Source organism: Balaenoptera physalus (assembly GCF_965194825.1).
Source record: "Balaenoptera physalus genome assembly, chromosome: 21".
NCBI lineage: Eukaryota > Metazoa > Chordata > Mammalia > Artiodactyla > Balaenopteridae > Balaenoptera > Balaenoptera physalus.
Window position 1 is genome coordinate 9777897 of NC_138902.1, and position 27045 is coordinate 9804941.

Sequence of the window (27045 nt, forward strand, 5' to 3'; positions counted from 1 at the left end):
CATATCTCTTCCCTCTTGCATCTCCCTCCCTCCCACCCTCCCCATCCCACCCCTCTAGGTGGTCACAAAGCACCGAGCTGATCTCCCTGTGCTATGTGGCTGCTTCCCACTAGCTATCTATTTTACATTTGGTAGTGTGTATATGTCCATGACACTCTCTTATCCTGTCACATCTCACCCCACCCCCTCCCCATATCCTCAAGTCCATTATCTAGTAGGTCTGTGTCTTTATTCCCGTCTTGCCACTAGGTTCTTCATGGCCTTTTTTTTTTTTTCCTTAGATTCCGTATATATGTGTTAGCATACTGTATTTCTTTTTCTCTTTCTGACTTACTTCACTCTGTATGACAGACTCTAACTCCATCCACCTCATTACAAATACCTCCATTTCATTTCTTTTTATGGCTGAGTAATATTCCATTGTATATATGTGCCACATCTTCTTTATCCATTCATCTGTTGATGGACATTTAGGTTGCTTCCATGTCCTGGCTATTGTAAATAGAGCTGCAATGAACATTTTGGTACATGACTCTTTTTGAACTATGGTTTTCTCAGGGTATATGCCCAGTAGTGGGATTGCTGGGTCGTATGGTAGTTCTATCTGTAGTTTTTTAAGGAACCTCCATACTGTTCTCCATAGTGGCTGTATCAATTTACATTCCCACCAACAGTGCAAGAGTGTTCCCTTTCCTCCACACCCTCTCCAGCATTTATTGTTTCTAGATTTTTTGATGATGGCCATTCTGATCGGTGTGAGATGATATCTCATTGTAGTTTTGATTTGCATTTCTCTAATGATTAATGATGTTGAGCATTCTTTCATGTGTCTGTTGGCAATCTGTATATCTTCTTTGGAGAAATGTCTATTTAGGTCTTCTGCCCATTTTTGGATTGGGTTGTTCGTTTTTTTGTTATTGAGCTGCATGAGCTGCTTGTAAATCTTGGAGATTAATCCTTTGCCAGTTGCTTCATTTGCAAATATTTTCTCCCGTTCTGAGGGTTGTCTTTTGGTCTTGTTTATGGTTTCCTTTGCTGTGCAAAAGCTTTTAAGTTTCATTAGGTCTATGGGTTTGTTTTTGTAGGTCCTTTTCTTCTCTTATGTTTCCCACTTAGAGAAGTTCCTTTAGCATTTGTTGTAGAGCTGGTTTGGTGGTGCTGAATTCTCTTAGCTTTTGCTTGTCTGTAAAGCTTTTGATTTCTCTGTTAAATCTGAATGTGATCCTTGCCGGGTAGAGTAATCTTGGTTGTGGGTTTTTCCCTTTCATCACTTTAAATAGATCATGGCGCTCCCTTCTGGCTTGTAGAGTTTCTGCTGAGAAATCAGCTGTTAACCTTATGGGAGTTCCCTTGTATGTTATTTGTCATTTTTCCCTTGTTGCTTTCAAGAATTTTTCTTTGTCTTTAATTTTTGTCAGTTTGATTACTATGTGTCTCGGTGTGTTTCCACTTGGGTTTATTCTGCCTGGGACTCTCTGCGCTTCCTGGACTTGGGTGGCTATTTCCTTTCCCATGTTAGGGAAGTTTTCGACTATAATCTCTTCAAATATTTTCTCAGGTCCTTCCTCTCTCTCTTCTCTTTCTGGGACCCCTATAATGCAAATGTTGTTGTGTTTAATGTTGTCCCAGAGGTCTCTTAGTCTGTCTTCATTTCTTTGCATTCTTTTTTCTTTATTCTGTTCCGTGGCAGTGAATTCCACCATTCTGTCTTCCAGGTCACTTATCCGTTCTTCTGCCTCAGTTATTCTGCTATTGATTCCTTCTATGTATTTTTCATTTCAGTTATTGTATTGTTCATCTCTATTTGTTTGTTCTTTAATTCTTCTAGGTCTTTGTTCTTTAATTCTTCTAGGTCTTTGTTAAATATTTCCTGCATCTTCTCGATCTTTGCCTCCATTCTTTTTCCGAGTTCCTGGATCATCTTCACTCTCATTATTCTGAATTCTTTTTCTGGAATGTTTCTTATCTCCACTTCACTTAGTTGTTTTTCTGGCATTTTATCTTGTTCCTTCATCTGGTACATAGCCCTCTGCCTTTTCATCTTGTCTATCTTTCTGTAAATGTGGTTTTTGTTCCACAGGCTGCAGGACTGTAATTTTTCTTGCTTCTGCTGTCCTCCTTCTGGTGGATGAGGTTATCTAAGAGGCTTGTGCAAGCTTCCTGAGGGGAGGGACTGGTGGTGGGTAGAGCTGGGTGTTGCTCTTGTGGGCAGAGCTCAGTAAAACTGTAATCTGCTTGTCTGCTGATGGGTGGGTTTGGGTTCCCTCCCTGTTGGTTGTTTGGCCTGAGGCAACCCAGCACTGGAGGCTACAGGCTCTTTGGGGGGGCTAATGGCGGACTCTGGGAGGGCTCATGCCAAGAAGTACTTCCCAGAACTTCTGCTTCCAGTGTGCTTGTCCTCACAGTGAGACACAGCCACACCCTGCCTCTGCAGGAGACCCTCCAACACTAGCCGGTAGGTCTGGTTCAGTCTCCTATGGGGTCACTGCTCCTTCCCCTGGGTCCCAATGTGCACACTACTTTGTGTGTGCCCTCCAAGAGTGGAGTCTCTGTTTCCCCCAATCCTATCAAAGTCCTGCAATCAAATCCCACTAGCCTTCAAAGTCTGATTCTCTAGGAATTCCTCCTCCCCTTGCCGGACCCCCTGGTTGGGAAGCCTGATGTGGGGCTCAGAACCTTCACTCCGGTGGGTGGACTTCTGTGGCACAAGTGTTCTCCAGTTTGTGAGTCACCCACCCAGAAGTCATGGGATTTGATTTTATTGTGATTGTGCCCCTCCTACTGTCTCATTGTGGCTTCTCCTTTGTCTTTGGATGTGGGGTATCTTTTTTTGGTAAGTTCCAGTGTCTTCATGTCGATGATTGTTCAGCAGTTAGCTGTGATTCAGCAGTTAGCTGTGATTCCGGTGCTCACTCTCTCACAAGAGAGAGTGTGAGCACACGTCCTTCTACCTGGGGACTGAAATTTTTTTTTTAATTAATTAATTTATTTATTTTTGGCTGTGTTCTTCATCGTGGTGCACGGGCCTCTCTCTATCGCGGCCTCTCTTGTTGCAGAGCACAGGTTCCAGACTCGCAGGCTCAGTAGCTGTGGCTCACGGGCCCAGTTGCTCCGCGGCATGTGGGATCCTCCCAGACCAGGGCTCGAACCTGTGTCCCCTGCATTGGCAGGCAGATTCTCAACCACTGTGCCGCCAGGGAAGCCCCAGGGACTGAAATTTTTGCGGAGGAATACATATTGAGAAAAGTTATATTTTTAAAAACCTACTATCTCCTGTGACCTCAAAAGTGTAACACAGCACATACAAAACACCTGGGACAAAGAAGCCAAATCACCTTTTTCTCAGTGATTTGCTGCTATGGGTCATCTCTCTCTGTTTTTGCCTTTGCAAACAGACCATAGATTTTGTGTCAGGCAGTTACTGTTGAGGCTGGATCCATTTACATAGAAAGCCTGTCTAATCAGCAGTCCCACTGGCCTTTTGACATGACAATATTTCATTCACTGCCCTCCACCCCTAACAAGCTTGAATCACTACCTCCTCTTGTGGCCAAGGGACAGGGCACTACATGTAATGCTCTGGAAATTTCGCCTTTGGAATTCAAACCCAACTCAGATTCCCTGCATCACTGTTCAAGGAAATGGTACAAGAGTACCCCAGAATGTACTCTTCTTGGTTTGGCCTCACTTTTTTTTTTTTAAGTTTTAGTTATGTATGGCTTTTGTAGAATCCTCAGAGCGTCAGTTTTCTCTTTTAATAACCTTCACACGATGTTTCAACTTTGCTAAAACCAAGTGCCAGAAGAGGTAATTGATGGTGGAGCTGTCCAAGCCCAGCTCAGACACCATAAAGGAAGTGAGCCATGGCCCCACAACTGAGCCCTGGGTGGCTGAGGGCACCTGCAGCAGAGCAGGAGGATGAGGGCCTGGGGGCCGTGCTCCCAGGGCACACTAGCTCCACAGGGGCTGATGAGCAGCAGTGGCGTTGGTCTGAGTGTTAAATGCACACAGCAGTGGATGTGCCTAAATATTTTTCTTTCGGAACGCTTGGTGTCCTGTGGCCTGTAGCCTGAGTCTAAGAGAACGTGCAGCCCTACAGGTGGGCTTGGGTCTATGTTAGCAAAGTCGTCTCTGGGAAACAAATGAGCAGTATTACATCTGGTTCCAACTGTCAGGTGTGTTCTTTCTCGACCTGCTTCCCTTCCCTTTGCAGTGGGAACTGAGTGGAAAGTTAACGATTGCCACCAGGAAGAGGCGAAGAGAGCCGAGGAAGTCCTCCCAGCTGGAGCCTCTTCCCTTCCCTTCACTGTGGTCTCTTGTTCTCTCTCCTAATTCTTCCTCTTCTGACAGAGAAAGTGACTACCAAGTCTTACACTGGTTATCCCAACTGCACATGAGAAACTGTCCCTTTATCTTATAGCCGTGACTAGAATAGACCTATTCTCAATTATGTTTTCCAGGTTATTCAGTCTCATGGTTTTTATTTTTGTTTTTTTCATTTTTTCTTTTTTCTCAGTCTCAAACTGAAGTCTCCTCTGGTTCCCAACAAATTCTCAGGTCACTTTCTTTATTGCCCAACTTTATGTGCTCAAATAATGTAATTCAATACTAGTCTCTCCAAAATATAACTTTAAAAATAAATGATCTGCAAGCATTATATGCAAAAACCAATAAGTATATGACTTTTAATGTTATCTGTGATTTTAGCTTATGAGTGACTGTTCTCTATGATAATAGATAATAGATATTGCCTCATATTTTTAGTAGGTGTTAAATTATTGATTGGTTGATTGTCCCTCTGTCTTACTAGTTTAATGATGCAGAAACTGAAAGAATATGAGTGAATTTTTGTAATTGTTCTCAACCCAGTGGTTTATTTAGTAAACCACATGGTAACAAAATTTCTTTTTTAATTTTAATGTATTGCACAGATTCATTAACTTCAGAGTAGCTGTGTAGGAAATTCTCTAATACAAATGTAATTTATATTTACGTTACAGTACATAAATACTGTAGCCTACATCAAAGCCTATGATTATTATACAAAGATCCCAAGTGACCAAGTACTGGTACCACAATTAACATTTGAGAAGAGTAATTAGTTGACTCTATCTTCTTTACACAAAACAGATTTCTTTTTTTTTTAGTTAAAAACAAATTTAAAAAATTGAAGTATAGTTGATGTATAATATTAAATGAGTTACAAGTGTACAACATAGTGATTCACAATTTTTAAAAATTATACTCCATTCATAGTTATTATAAAATATTTCCTGTGTTGTACAATATATCCCTGTAGCTTATTTATTTTACATATAATAGTTTGTACCTCTTAATCCTCTACTTCTATATCCCCCTTTCTCTCTCCCCACTGGCAACTGCTAGTTTGTTCTCTATGTCTGTGAGTCAGTTTCTTTTTTTAGTATATTTACTAGTTTGTTTTATTTTTTGATTCCACATATAAGTGACATCATACAGTATTTTTCTTTCTCTGTTTGACTTATTTCACTTAGCATAATGCCCTCCAAGTCTATCCATGTTGTTGCAAAAGGCAAAATTTTGTTGTTTTTTATGGCCGACTTTATTCTATTGTGTGTGTGTGTGTGTGTGTGTATTCATCTGTTGATGGGTTGATGGGCACTTAGGTTGCTTCCATATTTTGGCAATTATAAATAATGCTGCTATAAACATTGGGGTGCATGTATCTTTTCTAATTAGTGTTTTCATTTTGTTTTCAGATATATACCCAGGAGTAGAATTGCTGGGTCAGATGGTAGTTCTATTTTTAATATTTTGAGAAATCTACATACTGTTTTCCACAGTGGCTGCACCAATTTACATTCCCACCTATAGTGTACAGGAGTTCCCTATTCTCACATCCTTGCCAACATTTGTTATTTGTGTTCTTTTTGATGATAGCCATTCTGACAGTTGTGAGCTGATATCTCATTGTGGTTTTGGTTTGCATTTCTCTGATGATTAGTGATGTTGAGCATCTTTTCATGTGCCTGTTGATCATTTGCATATCTTCTTTGGAAAAATGTCTATTCAGGTCTTCTGCCTATTTCTTAATTGGGTTGTTTGTTTTTTTGATGTTGAGTTGTATGAGCTGTTTATATACATAACAAAATTTCTTGGGCATGACAAAAGGATAAATTATTTTTCTTTACAAGCTCCAAAGGCTATAGTTTTTCAGTTATTTAAAAACGATGTCCTTTGAGAGTGCTAAGACTAAAGACCAATAAGCAAATCAAGTTGAAAACAGAAATAACATGGATTCAATCTATTAATGAGCTATTAATGAAGAGCTCATAGCCACTAGACTCACATATTGGGGCTTGAAGTAAAAAGTCAAGTCAGGAAATTCTCTTTCTTTCTTACGCATTCCTATTTGGAACCACATAAACAACCCATAAAATATTTCAGTTGTCTCCACACAATTTGCTGCCTTGTTCTGTCTTGACTTCACACCCAAACAGTGACTTTGAAGGAGTGATTGCTCAGGAAGGAGACCAACCATGAAGTTCTGTTCTGTCCTGACAGTGACGCTGAGCAAACCCTGAGCAGTGCAAGGTCTCTCCTGAGACTCGCTGGGGGCCGTGGGGCCTCCCGGGCTGCTTAGATGCATGTGACACACCACCTGCTTGAGAAGGACAGCTCTTGCACTCTCGTGAGAGAGGGGCTCTGAGTTAGGCTCAGAGATGCAGACCAAGACTCTTTGGGGAGAGATCCCATAAGCCCTGAGAACTCTCCGAAGTGAAGGAGAGCAATGTCAGAACAGGCTGGAAGTCTCCAGAAGTGATGTTTTGGAGAGGGGCTCCGGGTGAGGACCAGGGGCTGAGGTCGTCGGGGCCAGGTTTCTCAGATCCTGCTGGCTTAACTTGGAAGATACTGCCGGTAGGGCCAGCCTTTCAGGATGGCGGCTTGTGATCTTCAGAAGTTTGAGAGTGACTTGTCCGAATGAGATACAGTGGTGGTAACACACTACATGTTTCCAATAGAAAGAAACATCTCATGAGATGAGCGTGAGGTCCCGAGTTGATTTAAAGTTACCTCTTCCATCAAGAAAAAACCTGGTGTCCACTGGTTTGATGGCCAAAAAGGGAAAATTAGAAAGTCTGTTATTTTTTCTCTGGGCTCTAGGATTGGAAGAGACTGTGGGGCAGGCTGGTGGTGAGGGACAGGGAAGGGACTGAGGAAACTTAACCCTCCGAAACATTTACATTCTGTGTTTATTTATGGGAGATGCAGATTATGATGCTGAGAAATACTGAGAGTGGAAAGGAAAGAGCAGATTTTGTACATTCATTATTAGAGAACACTGCAAACACGGGAGCTATGCCCGCTCTTACAAAGGAAAATAGCTGAAGATGTAGAGCCTAGGCTGAGGCCGATAGGACTCTCACCTTGCATGCTTACTTACTTGTGTGTGTGTGTGTGTTGAGGGGATGGCAGGGGTTGGGGGACAAATAGAGACAAATAAAATTCTATGGTGGTTCAGAGAAGAAAGAGATTGGAAACAATGGAGAAAACTTTATGTAGAGGTGGATTTTAAGGTATTTTTCTAAGGATCAAATGGGATTATGACTGAAAATTATTTAATAGCTGCAAAGTTCTATAATATGCCAGCTCTTATGAAGATTTGGGTACATAGTATTACACACCACAGGACTACACTACTTACACAATAAGAATCATAATACTTATATTAATAGTTAATGGTACCTACCATTAACTGGTACCTACCTGCCAGAGACCTCAATGATCAAGATAAGTAATGTCTATCTAATATATTAGACACACAGTACCTAATATCTAGTAGATTACTTATCTTGATCACTGAGATTTTTGGCACTCGCTTAAATTTTGTGCCCTAGGCAAGTGCCTCAGTCCCGTCACCCTAGTCCCAGTGATAGACCCTCTGAATGAACTGGACTCATCTGCCGTGGAGAGTGTTATAGAAAGCAGACTTCTCAGAGCAGGGGCCAGCGAGGCTGTCCTCAATTGGTTTTTAATTTGTAATGGGGACATCTGGGATATAATTATGTCAAGTGTAAGTGACTCAACAGGATCTTTAAAAATGTAGCACAGAAATCCCACACTTTCAAAAATATAATTAGAAAATGTAAGCTTCAGTTAATATGTGTAGTGGGTTGAATGGTGGCCCCCAAAATTCTGTCCAAGTCCTGACCCCTGGGACCTGTGAATGTGACATTACTTGAAAAAAACAACAAAACAAAGTCTTTGCAGATGTAGTTAAGGATTTCGAGATGAAGAACTCATCCTGTATTATCCTGGTAGGACATAACTCCAATGGCAGGCATCCTTATAAGGATGAGACCGGGAGCTTATCATAGACAGAAGGGGGAAACCGCAAGGGGAAGAAGCAGAGCCGGGAGTGAGGTGGCGACAGCTGGGAACACGAGGGCTCCTGCTGCCAGGGGGAGCTGGAGAAGGGAAGGATGGGCTTCCCTCAGAGCTTTAGAAGGGGTGCACAGCAGCCCGCACCCTGATTTTGGACTCCTAGGCACCAGAACTGTGAGCGAACAAATGTCTGCTGTGTTAAGCCACCAAGTCTGTGATACTTTGTTACAGCAGCTGCAGGAAGTTAATACAGCATGGCAATGAACTGACAGATGACAGCACAGACATTGAGATTTTAATGTCAGCGAAGGTGCTGCTTGAGCATTGTCATCTACATACCGAGAGTCTTGAAGAGCAGACTGATCGTGGGTCTTAAGTAGGGCGACCATATAACTTATGGACCAATCAGAACACTTCTGAGGAAGGGAGTGGGGACTACCAGTGACCACACTGGGCAACAAGTCCTGGACCAACTTCCCTGGGTGATTAATGGCTTAAGCTATTCATTTTCAGCAAATTGGTGGTCGCTGGTGAGTTTGCAGTTGGAGCCACTATCTCGGTTTATCAACTTCAGATGTGCCAGGTGTTTGGGTGTGTGATGCAAACCCTTCAGGGCGTTTTTGTTAAATAGTCAGTTAGACAAATGCATACTGAGTGGCCTTTAAAGTAAGGATTTCATGTTGCAAAAGTCACCACACGGACATACTTATAAAAGCAGAGAATCCGACTGCTGGTGAAAAGAGCTTTGGAAACCAGAGGACCCACAGTACCTGTTTGGGGAGTTCTGGACCCACTCTCTGCTTTCTTCAGAGGTGGTGAAGCTGAGGCATTTGGGTATGTTTGTCATAAGTGGTGGCGTTTGTCATTCTAACTCTCACAGTGATTTAACTACCCAGCAGCCTGAGGAGCTTCAGCATTTGGGCAAGAAAAGTAGAACAAAAAATGTATTTTTCTAATACTAAGGAGTATACAGGGTCCTTATTGGAATCCATTTAGTAGGGAAGGATTATAACTTCATACTCATACAGCACGATATACCTTGGCTATAATATTCTTAAATAGAAAATGAGTTTTAGGTTTTGGTTTAGAAACCTGAGTTCATTATGACAACATAACACTTTACACTTTGATCATATGTTTGGTACTTCTCTGGTTTAAACTGTGATCACTACGCTGTAGCAACGCTAAAAATGTTTTCTACCATTCTAGGGTATATCAGTGAGGAATATCTAAGATTCAGTAATTCAATCAAAAGTATTTCCGTCCACCGGCTGTGTGCTGAGCTCCCTGCTACATGCTGGGAGTGCACAGATTTGGGCACGTCCTCCATTTGTCCTGCTCTCTGCCCTGCCCTCCCCGCTCTGCCCTGGGAGGCTGACCCTTGCCTTCTGGCTTCTGGCTAGGGTCGGCTCCTGTCGGCAGCTGTGCCCATATGGCTTTCTCTGTTCCGGAAGGGTTCCAGTAATGGGTCAGGTCTGGGGGTGTGTGTGTGTAAATCCATGGGTGGGGTGGGGGGGAAGGAAAGATACTGTGTGATTTCTTTATTTTTCTTAAATCCTGGTCCCATCTTTGTAAACAGTCCCTTTCTTAAACTTGCTCCAGATTATTAACTTGAGGGGCCAGGGCCCTAATAGAAGAAGATATAGACCCACCATTAAGGCACTCATTCTAGCTGGAGAGACAGACCTATAACAGCTAACTGTAACATGAAGTAAAAACTTTTAGTAAAGTCCTGTGCAAAGGGATATCAGAGCACGGAGGGAAGGGTGACAAGTCTTCCCTGGAAAGGGAGAGACAGGGAGGTAGGGGGAGAGCAGTCTTCACCCAGAAGGTGGCGTTTGGGCTGTTGGGGATTCGGAGTTCGTGGAATTTCCTTGCATTTTTATAGACCTCAAGACCTCAGAGATCTTGCGCTATTTGGGTGAAGAAAGTGGTACAGACCAAGAAGAAACAGGAAACTCCTGGGGACCCCATCATGCTGGGGTTTCCACCATCACCATTTTAGGATAATGTTACAAGGTGACACAAGCAACAGACCGAGGCAGAAGGCCGTGCGAGTCCTGAAGTCACTAAATGACTGCATGGACGGAGGCAAGTTTCCTGAACTCTGTGTCTCCACTGCCCCGTCTGCCTAACACAGAGAGTAATTCCTGCCCTTCCCCTTGCGGGATTGCTGCGAGGCTCAGAATGGAAGAGTGTTTGTAGACATGCTGGGACTAGAGCACTCGGCCACTGGGGCGTGTGGGGTTAGTGAAGAATGCACTGGGAACAGCCATGAGTTGATAATAACTGAAGTGAAAATAAGTGAAGCTAGATCATAAGATTGTTACGAGGATTAAGTGAGATGATATTTGTAGAGAACACAGTACAGCACCTACCGAAAGTAAGTGCTGTGTATCTAAGTGTAAACTTGAATATGCTGTTAAACTCACTGTCATTTACCTCTTAGAATCATTTTCTCTCTGAATTCTGGGGTATGTCCTCAGGTCATTCTTCTCTTCCATTGTATCTGATTTGTTATTTAACCCATATTTTGAATTTTTAACTTCAATAACTACATGCTTCATTTTTAGTTCTGTTTTGTTTCTCCTTTCTTCAGTGCCTGATCTTCCATACGGCTTCTATTCCCTCTTTTTAACTTTTTAATGATTTAAACATAGTATTATATAGTCTCTTTCTAATATTTCAGTTTGGTGGGGAGCACATAATTTCCTTATGATGATTCATTTTCTTTTGTGGTTTGTAACTTTTCACCATGAGCTCATCTTCAACTGAAGTTGTTTGTTTCTGTGGGTGTCCCATGAGCTTGGTAGGAAAATGTCCCTACAGACTTGTTTTGCATTTTCTTTTGCCAAGTGTTCCATGGGTTTCAATGATCTGGAAACCACTTTTGTGTTAATTATAAGGGTTATGAGCCCATAAATGAGGACTCTATACCTTGCGAGGGTTTCAGGATTGGATTTTCATTCTCACGGAAGAATTTTTGTTGTTGTTCATTTATTTGATTTTTATTCCAAAATCAGAACCCTTTCAAGGAACAAGCTACTAGTAGAGTTTTTCTAGAACTTCTTTCTAGGGACTTAGCTGAATAAGGTATTTCCCAGTTTCAGCTCCCTCCTTTGCAGAGCCTAAGACCACATCAAAATGTCCTTCTTGGAGCATTAAAACCTCACTCTTTTGGACCTGTATTCAGGTTGATGTCTCGGGGGCCACCCGAGGCAGCTTGTAAGCCTCTCACCCTGCCCAAGACCTTTCTGCTGTTGCTGATAATTGAAGAAAGTCCATTTGTTTTTTCAATATTGGCTATGTGTTTACAATCTTTGTTATAGTTTATGTTTGTAGATGGGATGGAGCTTATTTTAGTTCAAATGCCCATGTTGCCAGAACCAGGACTCTGTCACTTAATAGACTCTAGATACCTAGATACCTGGATATGGGTATAGATTCACAGAGAGACCCAGCATGGCCATCTTCTTTTTCTTTTTCTTTATTTATTTTTGGCTGCATTGGGTCTTCATTGCTGCACTTGGGCTTTCTCTAGTTGCGGCAAGCGGGGGCTACTCTTTGTTGCAATGCACGGGCTTCTCATTGCGGTGGCTTCTCTTGTTGCGGAGCACGGGCTCTAGGTGCGCGGGCTTCTGTAGTTGTGGCACACGGGCTCGGTAGTTGTGGCTCGCAGGCTCTAGAGCACAGGATCCGTAGTTGTGGCGCACGGGCTTAGTTGCTCCGCGGTACGTGGGATCTTCCCGGACCAGGGCTCAAACCCATGTCCCCTGCATTGGCAGGTGGATTCTTAACCACTGTGCCACCAGGGAAGCCCCATGGACATCTTCTTGAAGAATATGCAAACCATCCTTTTTCCTGGGTCCCCAGCTTGCTGACTGACCCTGCAGATCTCGGGGCTTAGCCTCCATCATCACGTGAGCCAATTCCTTATAAAACACCTCTTAATACATATATTACAAACACAAAAACACACGCACACAGTTGGTTCTGTTTACCAGGAGAGCCCTAATGCCTGACTACACATTCTCTGATCTCCTGCTGGTACTTTCCACTGACCTAGTCCAGCCATCAGGGTACCCAGGTGATGTCACCTGCTGGGGCTCATAGCAGTGCCACAGAGGACGTGCATGATCCCTGGGTTTTGTGTGTGTGTGTGTGTGTTGAGGGGATGGCAGGGGTTGGGGGACAAATAGAGACAAATAAAATTCTATGGTGGTTCAGAGAAGAAAGAGATTGGAACCAATGAAGAAAACTTTATGTAGAGGTGGATTTTAAGGTATTTTTCTGAGGATCAAATGGGATTATGACTGAAAATTATTTAATAGCTGCAAAGTTCTATAATATGCCAGCTCTTATGAAGATTTGGGTACATAGTATTACACACTATAGGATAGTACTACTTACACAATAAGAATCATAATACTTATATTAATAGTTAATGGTACCTCCCACTTACCATGTGCCAGGCACTGTGTTAGATGCTTTGCATTAGCAGTTGGATATTTCATTTTTAAACATTAGGTGATGATGCAGAGACATGGACCCCTTCACAGAGCCCTGGGTGTACATGTGAAGATTCGGGGGGCAGTTGGCAGGGTAATTGCCATCTGCCCAGGCTCCCGGGAAGCAGGGCCTCTGAGGACTGGGGACACTGTGCTGGGTTCCGTGTTTATTGGCTGCAATCTGGGTTATGCCAGAACAATACTGCCTGGTGGTCTAGCCAAAGGCACTGCATGTATAAAGAAAACAAATACCCGCACCAGCGCCAGGGATGGTTCATCTCCCCCCACTGGGTGTCCTGTTCATCACCCCCCCGGCTGTGGCCTGAGGCCAAACCTAGGAAGTAACACAAAGAAGAAAGCTCAGAAGGGCGCTGATGAAACATATATTGTCCTGGGAAGGAGATGGGAGGGCCCAGCTTTCTGCTGATACGAATTCTATTCTACCTGTTCTGTCCGCGTCCTGCCAGGTCCTCGGAAGAGTGAAGTGGTGTCGTCATGCTGTCAGGTGCCCAATGGGAAGAGAGAAAGTGCAGGGGAAAGGGAGCCGCGTGAAACGGACCAGGTGGTCCTGTGCTGGGTGATGATCCCGTGGCGAGGCGGGGGAGCTGCTCCGCTGTTTCTAGGCCTCTCATAGGCAGATTGCTCTGAAGGTCAGCCCAGGGTCGAGCCTGAAACCAGGTCTGACTCATATGTGCCCTCACAGGCTCTCGCTGCTCACAGACTGGAAAGAAATGTGGGCTTGTTCAGGGTTCTCCAGATGCAGGTCAAGAACATCCCGATTCAGAGCTCACATGACAAATGACACTACTTTCCAGGCTGAGCCCTGACTGGGCACTTCAGAGCCACCTTTGTTGCTGTTCCTGAATTTCAGTGCACCCGTGAGCCACTGGACCCTGAAGGACAAGAGGATGTCAGGCCTTTGACACCAAAATGAAACAGGAACAGAACCAGTGAGTGAAGATGGCCAACAGCCCAGAGGTTGAGTATGTCCACTGCTTTAGGGCTAATCTGTTGTGGCTGTGCAGGACCTGGGACCAGTGTGCAGGTGGGGGGACGGGGGGCAGGTCTGGTTGCCAGAGAGCTTGGGGTCTGGTCCCAACACTGCCTCTAAGTTGTCTTATGGCCACAGTGGGTGAAATAGCTTCTCTGGCCTCAGCTTCCTCATAATCGAAATGATACAGTTGTGTAAAAAGGCCCCTAAGGCCTCCCTGTAGTGGATACGGCTCTATTGCATTCCAGAGCCTAGGGAGGGGGTGCCTACAGCATGGGTTCCTGGTCTCTTGCTCCCTTTAGGGGAGGAGCAGAGAGTCTCAGCCCAGAACCCTGGTCCTGGATGTCCACCCTGCCTGGGGTGTGTTCGATCCTGACCAGTAGCTGTGGTCCAGCAGCTTTGCAAATGGCAGACAGGCTGTCGCTGGCTTGTCCTAAGCCTTGGCAGACGTCACTGGTGGATCATGGTATTATCTTTCTCAACCGAGAGCTCCAAGCAAACACTACTACTAAGTTAGAGCAGGCTTGCTAGATGAAGTTCACTTGTCATCCCTGCTCTCAGCTTTTTCTTCCCAGCTTGACGTTCTTCACTGGATAGCATCAAATTAATTGGCTTGCATGGAAAATTCAGCTACTGTATGAGATGACTGCATTTTAATTAGGGCTTTAAGTAATTAAACTCCCTAGTCAACAGTCTTTACATTTAAGTATTATATTAACGAAGAAATTTGTTCTCATAATTTAGCGCTGGGTAAACAAAGATGCAGTTCCCACAGAATCATAGCTTGTGGAAAAAGAAAGAGTAAACATGTATCTGGACATCCCTTTAGTGCCCGGGAAGAAGCACAGCACAGTTACTCATAACACATGCAGTGATAATATTGTTTTTTCAGTTCTGAGTAATGGTGTTATTTGCATCTCCTTTGGGAGATTTCCATAACCTAATGGAGTTTCACAACATTTGGCCCTAATTATTTTTTACTTAATTTAATTTACTGATTGAATTTAGATTGCTTTGTACCAAGCTAAGTTATTCATCCTTTTCCTTGTAAGTAGACACAGCAATTACTGAAGGCAGCTATCATATCCCGTCTCAAATGTCACAACTGGGTTAAAAATTCTTTGGGGTTTGCATTACATCATCTACGCTGACGTTTGATGCTCTTCCCAGAATCACTTACAAACTTATCTACATTATGATAAATCATATTATATACTTGGGAACTTTCTTCTCTCGTCGTCAACATGCAAAGTTTGTGTAGCTTCCTAGAATTTTGCCTGAAAAAGTTTGTTTAACTTTTCATAGTCTTCGCCTAATGATAATTTCTTCCATAACTCAGAGCAAGGACCAAGGGAGCTCTGGTTATCAGAACAGGCCAGAAAGGGACATGCTTGCATTAAGCTGTTCCCACCTGGGAGACATTGGCAATGCCATGCCGAGGTGGGAGGGGGCTTGAAGATAGGGCCCCTCCACGTTGACGAATGCTCCTGCATACACGAAAGACAAAAGGTGCCCCCATCTGGGTAAAGGGCACAGGGGCTGGGCGAGGGATGCCCTGACACAAGGGAGAATTGAGACATCTGGGCCAGTCCTGGAACCCAGCTCCAGCTGACCTCAGAGTAGGGGCGGACTCACTGTGAAGCTAGTAAACTTATGCACCAGGGACCCTCACCGTGTGGGTCTCTTCCGAGACCCTGGGAGGGGCCCTAGCAGTGTGCTCACATGGTCGCGTGTTCTTGTAAAATATACCGCCAAAAGGAAAAATAAGCTACCTTAAGCACCGTTGGCCCAGAGCTCTGTCCCGGTCCCCTCCTGCTGTGCCTCTGTGCTTTGTCTCGTGTCCAGGGTGTGAAGCGCGTGCATGGAGTCTTGATTCTCCATCTAAGCGGCAGCTGAATCGGGGATGTGTGCAGCTGGGTCGTGGCGTATATTTATGGGGCTCACTGTCACGTTTGTGCAGGGTTAAGTGACCGGGAGCTGTCTCCTGGGGTCCCCTGCTTCCACCCCGGCTTGCCTGCTGTGATGTCATGGTGCGGGGCCAGGGTCGGGTTGTGATAAGTGCGTGTCCCGCGGTGCCTGCACTGGTACAGCCGGATAGCAGAGCAGAAACCAGGATTTAAACACTTGGAGACAGAAACTGGTCCTTGGAAAGTTCTCCCAATTATCAGACGTGTAAGATGGTAGGTAGAGGAGTCCACTTTCAATAGCACCTGGTCAAAAGGGAAATGTTCTTCTCTCAGGAACAGACGCAATAACCCAGTGTATAAAATGATAAAATCCCTGTGCAATATTTTTCTTTGTCGGCGGAAGCCAGTGAGAGGAATTGATCAGACTTCTTGTGCGTGAGGACACAAACCTACCCACGGGGAAACGTGTGTGTGTGAAGCCGTGTGCTCATGCATCTCGACAAGCCACACCCCGTGGGCGGCATCCTCGGGGGTCTTGTCCTAGCAGAGTCTGGTGGTTCCAGAGGAAACGATGTGGCAAACAGTCACTGACACAAGTGGTCCAGCGACAAAACTCCTGAGCTCAGCCATCAATCAGTCAACGTATGGAACAGAAGAGTGATTTGATTAAACAGCTACACAGTTCAATGCAACAAAGCAGCATCGTAACCATTTAAAATTGCCTTTGGGACTTCCCTGGTGGCGCAGTGGTTAAGCATCCACCTGCCAATGCAGGGGACATGGGTTTGAGCACTGGTCCGGGAAGATCCCACGTGCCGCGGAGCAACTAAGCCCGTGCGCCACAACTACTGAGCCTGCTCTCTGAAGCCCGTGCACCTAGAGCCCTGCTCAGCAACAAGAGAAGTCACCGCAATGAGAAGCCCGCGTACTGCAATGAAGACCCAACACAGCCAAAAATAAAATATAAATAAATTTATATTAAAAAAATAAAATTACCTTTGAATTGCTCTACTCTAGGCCTTGATTTCAAATTAATTAGGTATATTTCTTCAGATTTATTGTTCATACTAAAATTCAAACACAATAAGAAAGAAGTAGCCCAGTGGAAGCCCACATTGTAAGAAAGAAAAACTGACAGAGTTTAAAATGTCAAAACCTCTCTGATGTAGCACATTGGAAACTAAAAAACTCCCAAAACTTTAATAATTAAAACTAATGAAGATAAGGATAAGATGACTTAATAAAGGCAAGAAAATATAGGTAATGAAAATGACACAGAAGAATTTTTAAAGATAAAGAAGGTCAGGACACTTAAGTAGGAAAGAAAAAAAGAAGAAGGAGGATTAAAACAAGAACAAAGTAAAACAATTTGTACAAACAGTACATAAAGGCCAACAGCGGCTTAATTTTGATGAATTCGCTGACTTTGATAAATTCTGTGATCTCAGCTTGTTACAATGAGCAATAATTTTTGACACCATTTAACGAAAACGTTGGTTTTCTTTTTTCCCCCCAAATTATTATCCCATTAATATTTACAGAAAATCAAACAGCACACACAAGCACACACACACATACACCCACACAAAAAAGTTTTGAAAATAGACATTCTGGAAAAAAATTTTAAATGATCAAAACTATCATGAGACCCTGGCTGGCCTTTTCCAAGACTGCATGTGTCATTTTATTCCTAAACTGCTTTCAAAGGGACAGATATTCCTTATAGGAGACCAGTTTTTAGACTGGATGTGTATGTGAAGAAAGAACCTTCAAAAGTCATAAAGATTCTATAAAGCGCTAGAAGGCTGTACTTGGATCACGTATCAATCAAATAAAAGTGTTCTGTGTCTCAAAGAACAAAGAAATACAGTATTACCTGGATTGCTTGACAGAGTTGTGTTTATTACTTTTTAATGAAAAGTTTGTCCTTCTGATGTTGCAATGAAAAGCGGCTGTCCTCAACTAATGCAACTTCCATGGGAATTGTTGAGGTAATTACTGAATTTGATTCACTTTTGCTTGAGCAATTGGCAGTTAAAAAATTTTTAAAGTGACTTGCTTATCCAAAATAGCTTACATAATACTAACAAAAATAGCTTGAAATGTATAAAAAAGAGTTAAGACAATCAAATAAATAAACCAGAAAACAAATGGACTCCATTATTATAAATTATTATAAATTCTCCATAGGAGAATCATCGTCCATGGGAGATGGCAGATGCTTTATCAGCTGGTATATTACTCTTACAATAGAAAACCCTATGCATGATTTTTAACTTTTTTGCCAACTGAACATCATTTATCTGTGACCTTACTCAATAAAGTAAAAGAAACGGTCAGACAACACATAGAAGGAGAATACAACAGCTGCAAGCACTGTTTCAAAATATTAATGATTATGTAGCGCACGTGACATACGCAGCTGGCTTCCTAATCTCTTCAGAGAAAAAGCTGCCCCAACAGTATGACGTTGTTGATGACTGCGGTATTCCTGTAATAGTTAGTATCTGTGCTTTCCAGGTTTGTCTGGCACAGTGAGAGGCACTGGAAATACAATGTGAGCCATAGTAAATGTTTCTAGTGCCGCATTCAAACAAGTAAAAACGAACAGTTGAGGTTTTTTCATGATATGTTTTATTTAACCCTATGGATCTTAACATGTAATCAACAGAAATGTATTTGAACATTTTACATTCCAATTTTTTTGTATTAAGTCTTTGAAATCTGGGGTGTATTTGACGTCACAGCACTCAATTCCGACCAGCCCCATTTCAGGGGCTCACAGCCTCGTGAGGTTAGCACCTGCCCTGTGGAACAGTGCAGGTATGGTGTGTTTCAAGCACAGATGACATCTTGGATTTTTCTTTAAAGGGTTTAAAATGCAGTGAAACCGTTTGCTCACCACAAACTTGCAACTGGGGTGCAAGGTACCAGCAAGCTGAATTCACTGCCGGCAGAGCATGTGGCTGACGCCAGGGGCTGGACCTCCCCGGGGGATGAAAATGGAAAAGCTCATGCAGCTCAGTGGGGCTCTCAGAGGAGAGCGGTGGGGGCCCCAGGGAGAGCTGGAGACCCCAGCAGCCGAGCCCCAGGCTCCCAGAGGGGCGCCCTGGGCGCTGACAAAGTAACAAGGCCGGGAGGAGACGCCGGCCTCACGGGGACCAACAGACGCCAGCGAGGGGCGCCGGGGCCCTGGACCCTGTATGGATGATCGTGACCCTCCGGACAGTCCGCAGCTAGGCGCTGTCATCCTGGATTGACAGCCGACGCCCGTGGGGGCCTCTGACGTCCCCCGGGAGGAGCGGAATCGGGGTTTGAACTCTCGGGGACGGGGGGGTGGACGGATAGGAGGGGGCGTGGGTCCCCAGACGTGCAGAGGTCGCAGAGCTGAAACGCAAGCCGTACAATCCCAGCTTGGCTCCCCGTCCCTCGTCCGGCGTTGCCTGAAAATCAAGGGTTTTCTTACGGCTACACTGTGCCTTTGACCAGGAGCGGCCTGGGAAGCAAGGATTAGGCACCGCCAGGTACCAACCGACGCCGCTTAGGGGCTTCCTGGAGACCCTGTGTCCTGGGAGCAGGGACCACCTCCGCGTTGCAGCATTGCTAAATTCCATTTGAACTAAGTCAGCTTTTATTTCCCTCAGACCTGTGTTTTCCAGAGCTCTTCTGAGAAAATTGAATCTATGGAGTACAATTGAACTGAATTGAACTGAATCCTTCTCACTTTTCCCTCTTGCTTGTAGATACACTTTTTAAGCAGGAAAATGCTTCCAAAGGAAGAGATGGTAAAAGCACATGAAATGAATCTCCATCGGAGCGAACAGCCTCCAAGTAATTAAAAGCCGATTGTCTCCTCCTGGGCCCTTTAGTTTCTGGTTTCTGCCTGAGGACTTTAAGGTTTAGGTGTGAATAAAAAGACAAAAGTGGCTTGAAGGGTCACCTGGATAACTGTTGATTTGAGCCTTCACGGACTGACTATGTCTCCAGGGAGAGGCATGAAGAACTGGGCCCCCTCCTGCTTCCCTGCTAATGAAATCAGGTAAAAACTGCAGGCACCAGTTCTGCCGTTGGCTGGGATGCGTGTCAAGTGGGTGACCGTCTATCCTTGACTCCTCTGTAAATGAGAAAAAATCGCCCATTCTGGGATTATCGGGCGCCTTGACCGAGATTAAATGACGCAGCACGTGAAGGGCCTCCAGCTGTTCCCGGCTCATGGGAAAGAAACCTCGAATGAATGAACAAATGAACATTTGGGGCTTTTCCCCTCATCATTTAAAACCATTTAAAGAATAATTATATCAATTTATTATTAAAAATACTCAATCCATTTCCCACATAGCTTTCCTCTCTTACTATATATAGTTTATTTTCCTTGTAGGCTGGACACACTTGTTGAGCGCCTCTTAGGGACAGACGTTGTCAGTCGCACTCAGTGTTGGCTATAACATTCTTCTTTTTTTTTTTTTTTTTGCCACGCGGTTTGTGGGATCTTAGTTCCCCGACCCGGGATGGAACCCAGGCCCACGGCAGTGAAAGCATGGGGTCCTAACCACTGGACCGCCAGGGAGTTCCCAGATCTAACATTTTGATGTAGGAGAGATTCAAGGGCAGAGTTCTGGTTGTGGGAGAAGAGTACACAGAGGACTTGTCCTTTTATTATTGAGTCATAACATACAATATTATATTAGTTTCAGGGTACAACATAGTGATTGGATATTTATATACATTATGAAATGATCACTGCAATAAGTCCAGTTACCATCTGTCACCGTACAAAGTTGTTACTGTATTCTTGACTATATTCCCTATGTGTACATTACATCCCCATGACTTATTTATTTTGTGGCTGGAAGTTTGTACCTCTTAATCTCCTTCACCTATTTCATCTGTCCCACATCCCCACTCCCCTCTGGCAATCACCAGTTTGTTCTTTGTATCTATGAGTCTGTTTCTGTTTTATTTTGTTTGTTTGTTATTTTTTAAAATTTTTAATTAATTTATCTATTTGGCTGGGTTGGGTCTTAGTTGCGGCACGCGGGCATCTCTCTAGTTGCAGCACATGGGCTCTCTAGTTGTGGCTTGTGGGCTCTAGAACGCACGGGCTCAGTAGTTGCAGCATGCAGGCTTAGCTGCCCCGTGGCATGTGGGATCTTAGGTCCCGACCAGGGATCGAACCCACGTCCACTGCATTGGAAGGCAGATTCTTAATCACTGGACCACCAGGGAAGTCCCTGTTTGTTATGTTTTTAGATTCCACATATAAGTGAAATCTTACAGTATTTGTTTTTCTCTGACTTTTTTTACCTTAGCATGATACTGTCCAGGTCTATCCATGTTGCCATAAACAGCAAGATTTCATTCTTTTTTTATGGCTGAGTAGTATTCTATTGCATATATACCACATTTTCTTTATCCATTCATCTGTCGATGGACACATAGATTACTTCCATATCTTGGCCATTGCAAACAATGCTGAAATGAACATGGGGATGCATATAAATTTTTGAATTAGTGTTTTCATTTTCTTCAGATAAATACCCAGAAGTAGAATGCTGGATCGTATGGTAGTTCTATTTTTAGTTTTTTGAGGAGCCTCCATACTGTTTTCCATAGTGGCTCTGTGGAGTTTCCTTCACCGTGCAAAAGCTTTTTAGTTTGATGTGGTCCCATTTGTTTATTTTTGCTCTAGATACCCTTGCCTGAGGAGACATATCTGAAAAAATATTGCTGACACCAATGTCAAAGAGGTTATTGCCTATGTTTTCTTCTAGGAGTTTTATAGTTTCCAGTGTTACATTTAAATCTTTAATCCATTTTGAGTTTATTTTTGTATGTGGTTTAAGAAAGTAGTCCAGTATCATTCTTTTGCATATAGCTGTCCAGTTTTTCCCAGCACCATTTATTGAAGAGACTGTCTTTTCTCCATAATATATTCTTGCCTCCTTTTTCATAGATTAATTGCCCATGTGAGTGTGGGTTTATTTCTGGGCTCTCTATTCTGTTGCATTGATGTACATGTCTGTTTTTGTGCCAGTATATTACTATAGCTTTGTAGTATAGTTTCAAGTCTGGGAGTGTGTGATACCTCCAGCTTTGTTCTTCTTTCTCAAGACTGCTTTTGCTATTTGGGGTCTTTTGTGGTTCCATAGAAATTTTTTTTTATACATTTTTTTTTTTTTTGGCTGCACGGTACGGCATGCAGGATCTTAGTTCCCCGACCAGGGATTGAACCCAGGCCCTTTGCAGTGGAAGCATGGAGTCCTAACCACTGGACGACCAGGGAATACCCTGTATATTAATTTTGTATCCTGCAACTTTACTGAATTCATTTACTAGTTCCAATAGTTTTTTTGGTGGAGTTTTTGGGGTTTTCTATATGTAGTATCATGTCATCTGCAGATAGTTTTACTTCTTCCTTTCCAATTGGGATGACTTTCATTTCTTTTTATTGGCTAATTGCTGTGGCTAGGACTTTTAATACTATGTTGAATAAAAATGGTGAGAGTGGGCATCTTTGTGTTGTTTTTGATCTTAGAGGAAATGCTTTCAGCCTTTCACCATTGATGTTACCTGGGGGTTTGTCATATGTGGCCTTTATTATGTTGAGGCATGTTCCCTCTATACCCACTCTGCTGGGAGTTTTTTTTATCATAAATGGATGTTGAATTTTGTCAGATGGCTTTCTGAATCTATTGAGATGATCATATAATTTTTATAGTTCTTTTTTTTTATGTGGTATATCACATTGATTGATTTACTTTAAATCATCCTGTACCCCTGGAATGAATCCCACTTGATCATGGTGTATGATACTCTTAATGTATTGCTGAATTCAGTTTGCTAACATTTTGTTGAAGATGTTTGCATCAATGTTCATCAGGGATATTGGCCTGTAATTTTCTTTATTTCTGGTGTCTCTTTCTGGTTTTGGTATTGGGTAAATAATGCCAGCCTCATAAAAGGAGTTTGGAAGTGTTCCTTCTTCTTCAACTTTTTGGAATAATTTGAGAAGGAAAAGCATTAACTCTTTTTAAATGTTCAGTAGAATTCGCCTATGAAGTCATCTGGACCTGGACTTTTGTTTTAGGGTTTTAAAAAAATTCATTTATTTATTTATTCATTTATTTGGCTGTATCGGGTCTTAGTTGCGGCACGTGGGATCTTCGTTGCAGTGCGTGGGCTCTTCGTTGCAGCGTGTGGGCTTCTCTCTAGTTGTGTCATGTGGGCTCTAGAGCTCGCGGGCTTAGTTGCCCTGCGGCATGTAGGATCTTTGTTCCCTGGCTGGGGATCGAACCCACGTCCCCTGCATTGGAAGGCAGGGTCTTAACCACTGGACCACCAGGGAAGTACCTTGGGGGATTTTTTTGATTATTGTTTCCTTTTTTTTTTTTTTTTACTAGTAATTGCTCTATTTAGATGTTCTATTTCTTCATGATTCAGTCTTAGAAGATGTATGTTTCTAGAAATTTATCCATTTCTTCAGAGTTGTCTAATTTTTGCCATATAATTTTTTGTAGTATTCTCTTGTGATTCTTTGTATTTCTATGGTGTTAGCTATTTCTCCTTTTTCATTTCTGATTTTATTTGTTTGGACTCTCTCTCCTTTGTTCTTGATAAGTCTTGCTAAAGGTTTGTTGATTTGTTTATCTTTTCAAAGAACCAAGTCTGTTTCATTTACCTTTTCTATTTTTTTTTTTTTAGTTTCTATTTCATTTATTTCCACTCTGATTTTCATTATTTCCTTCCTTCTACTAACTTTGGGCTTTACTTGTTATTCTTTTTCTAGTTCCTTTAGGTGTAAAGTTAGATTGTTTGAGATTTTTCTTGTTCCTTTTTAAAAAAATTTTTTTACTGGAGTATAATTGCTTTACAATGCTGTACAATGAAGTGAATCAGCTATATGTATACATATATCCCCTCCCACTTGGACCTCCCTCCCACTGCCACCCCCCATTCCACCCATCTAGGTCATCACAGAGCACCGAGCTGAGCTTCCTGTGCTTTATAGCATGTTCCCGCTAGCTATCTATTTTAGTGGTATATATGTCAATTATATACATGGTATAGTATATATGTAAGTAGTATATATACACTCTACATAGTGGTATAGTAGTATATAGTGTATATGCATGGTAGTGTATGTATGTCAATTCTAATCTCCCAATTCATCCCACCCTCCCCTTCCCCCTCTGTGTCCACATGTCCGTTCTCTATGTCTATGTCTCTATTCCTGCCCTGCAAATAGGTTCATCTGTACCATTTTTCTAGATTCCACATATATGCATTAATATATGATATTTGTTTTTCTCTTTCTGGCTTACTTCACTCTGTATGATAGACTCTAGGTCCATCCACATCTCTACAAATGACCCAATTTTGTTCCTTTTTATGGCTGAGTAATATTCCATTGTATATATGTACCCCATCTTCTTTATCCATTCATCTGTCATTGGACATTTAGGTTGTTTCCATGTCCTAGCTATTGTAAATAGTGATGCAATGAACACTGGGGTACATATGTCCTTTTGAATTATGGTTTTCTCTGGGTATATGCCCAGTAGTGGGATTGCTGGGTCATATGGTAGTTCTATTTTTAGTTTTTTAAGGAACCTCCATACTGTTCTCCACAGTGGCTGTATCACTTTACATTCCCACCAACAGTGCAAGAGGGTTCCCTTTTCTGCATACCCTCTCCAACATTTATTGTTTGTAGATTTTTTGATGGTGACCATTCTGACCAATGTAAGGTGATACCTTATTGTAGTTTTGATTTGCATTTCTCTAATAATTAGTGATGTTGAGCATCTTCTCATGTGTTTCTTGGCCATCTGTATGTCTTCTTTGGTGAAATGTCTATTTAGGTCTTCTGCCCATTTTTTAATTGGGTTGTTTGTTTTTTTGATATTGAGCTCCATGAGCTGTTTGTATATTTTAGAGATTAATGCTTTGTCCATTGCTTTGTTTGCAAATATTTTCTCCCATTCTGTGGGTTGTCTTTTCATCTTGTTTATCGTTTCCTTTGCTGTGCAAAAGCTTTTAAGTTTCATTAGGTCCCATTTGTTTATTTTTGTTTTTATTTTCATTACTCTAGGAGGTGGGTCAAAAAAGATCTTGCTGTGATTTATGTCAAAGAGTGTTTTTCCTATGTTTCCCTCTAAGAGTTTTATAGTGTCTGGTCTTATATTTAGGTCTTCCCTCTTAGAACAGCTTTTGCTGCATCCCATAGATTTTTGAAAATTGTGCTTCCATTTTTATTTGTCTCAAGGTATTTTAAAATCTCCTCTTTGATTTCTTCATTGACCCATTCATTGTTTAGTAGCATATTGTTTAGTCTACATGTGTTTTTGGTTTTTTCCAATTTTCTTCTTGTACTTGATTTCTAGCCTCATACCATTGAGGCTGGAAAAGATGCTTGATGTGATTTCAGATTTCTTAAATTTATTGAAACTTTCTTTGTGGACTAACATGTGATCTATCCTGGAGAATGTTCCATGTGCACTTGAATGTATATTCTGCTGCTTTTGTATAGAATGTTCTCTCTATAACCATTAAGTTCATCTGGTCCAATGTGTCATTTAGGGCCAGTGTTTCCTTATTGACTTCCTGTCTGGATGATCTATCCATTAATGTAAGTGGGGTATTAAATTTCCTTACTATTGTATTCCATCTATTCCTCCCTTTATGCTGTTAATATTTGCTTAACATATTTAGGTGCTCCTATATTGGGTGCATAAATGTTTACAAATGTTATATTCTTTGTTAGACTGACCTCTTTATCATTATGTAACACCCTTCTTTGTCTTTTATTACAGTCTGTTTTTTTTTAAGTCTATTTTATCTGATAGGAGTATTGCTTTCTTTTCTTTTCCCTTTGCATGGAATATCTTTTTCCATCCCCTCACTTTCAGTCTGTGTGTGTCTTTAGATCTGAGGTCTATATGTAGGTGTAGTGTAGATTCGGTGTGTCCAAGGGAGGAGGTGAGCTCAGGGTCTCCCTATGCCACCATCTTGGGCCCCTCCCAGAGGACTTGTCTTAAGCTGCTTTACATAACATTCTGTTTGAGAAACATCAGTTTTACATACCAATGACTAGGGAGGGTAGACTGACAGAAACCATAGGTGCTGCTCCCAGACCACCATTGTGGCCACAATAGTAGTTTCTATAGAGAATGCATATGCATGCCTATGTAACTGCCATTGTGCTAGAAAAGAATATGGTACAACATCACCTTTAAGAGCCTAAAGTGTACATGCAAATAAATCATATGGTAGGAGATTTTCTGAGGAAAAGAACTTACCAATCACTGTGGCAACTTGGCAGAGGGAGCTGACAATGTTTTGCGGTGTTGGCTTCAACATCACAGATGTCACATTTGAGTTGGGTCTTGTAGGATGTGTAACAATATGCTAAGTGGAGAAATGCAGTGCCAGCTAAGCAAAGAAAACAGCATGAACAAAGGCCTTACAGCATTTAAAGGACTGGGAAATTCAGGCAATGGAAACTTGGGGAATGGCCTAGGAGTCAGTGTGGCTGTAATTTAGGCTATAGGTTGGGGGGCAGAACACCAGGAGATTAGCCCACAAGGATAAGTTGGACCAGATAGTCTGCTGGGGTAAGGCATTTGGACCTCACCATTTAGGCAATGGCTAGCTCCTGATAATTTTTAAACAAGGAAATACTACGATCAAATTGTTATTTTAAGGATATAAAAAGATCAGCGTATAGGGCCAACCGAGAGAACCCCTCCAATTACATTAGTCAGAATATGCTAGTTTGTGCTGCAATAATAAACAAACCCCAGACTTTAGAGGCTTAAAAAATGTTTATTTCTCTCTCTCACAAGACATGTCTCACATGAGTCAACAAGGGTCTTGCAACATATAATCCCTCAATATTCTGTCTTGTAGCTGCACCATCTGGATGGAACACAAGGCATCCATGTCTGCAAGGAAAGAGGGAATTAGTCTCACAGCCTTGCTTAACTGCTGGAGAGCTGGTATTGTTGATGAGCAAACAGAATACTTGGTGAGCCCTAACTGTCTCTGCCCCACCAGGAGAAAAGGAATTTTAAAACTACCCAAATAGGGCACCATAAGAGCCACTGGAAGGGCGGTGGTGAGGTTGGCTATAACACCTAGAACTTGTGGAGCTCCACCGGGGCCAGCCAGCCATGAAAAAGTCAGTCCTTCTCTATCCCATCCACATGTCTCTGCTCTTTTTCCATCCCTGCTCACAGATGAGTGTCTGCTAACCTCTACAGAGATAGTTGTGGGA

At 42.5% G+C, this 27045-nt stretch overlaps 1 protein-coding gene and 1 long non-coding RNA gene across 5 annotated transcripts in view; one reads left to right on the forward strand and one right to left on the reverse strand.

Moving 5' to 3' along the window:
- The window catches only part of LOC309651492, a 392390-nt gene that overhangs the window by 310993 nt on the left and 54352 nt on the right, over nt 1-27045 (forward strand). The window lies entirely within an intron of this gene.
- LOC309651480 (uncharacterized protein) overlaps nt 19132-27045 on the reverse strand; it is a gene marked incomplete at its 5' end in the record, with an annotated part of 62440 nt that continues 54526 nt past the window's right edge. For 2 of the 4 annotated variants that reach the window (XR_014258147.1, XR_014258148.1), the window contains one exon: nt 19133-26713. Coding sequence is in view for 1 of the 4 variants with exons in the window: in XM_082444296.1 (XP_082300422.1) it covers nt 26631-26713 (83 nt within the window). Of the gene's footprint in view, nt 26714-27045 lie in introns of all 4 variants that reach the window. The other 2 variants (XR_014258146.1, XM_082444296.1) reach the window with 2 other exon arrangements.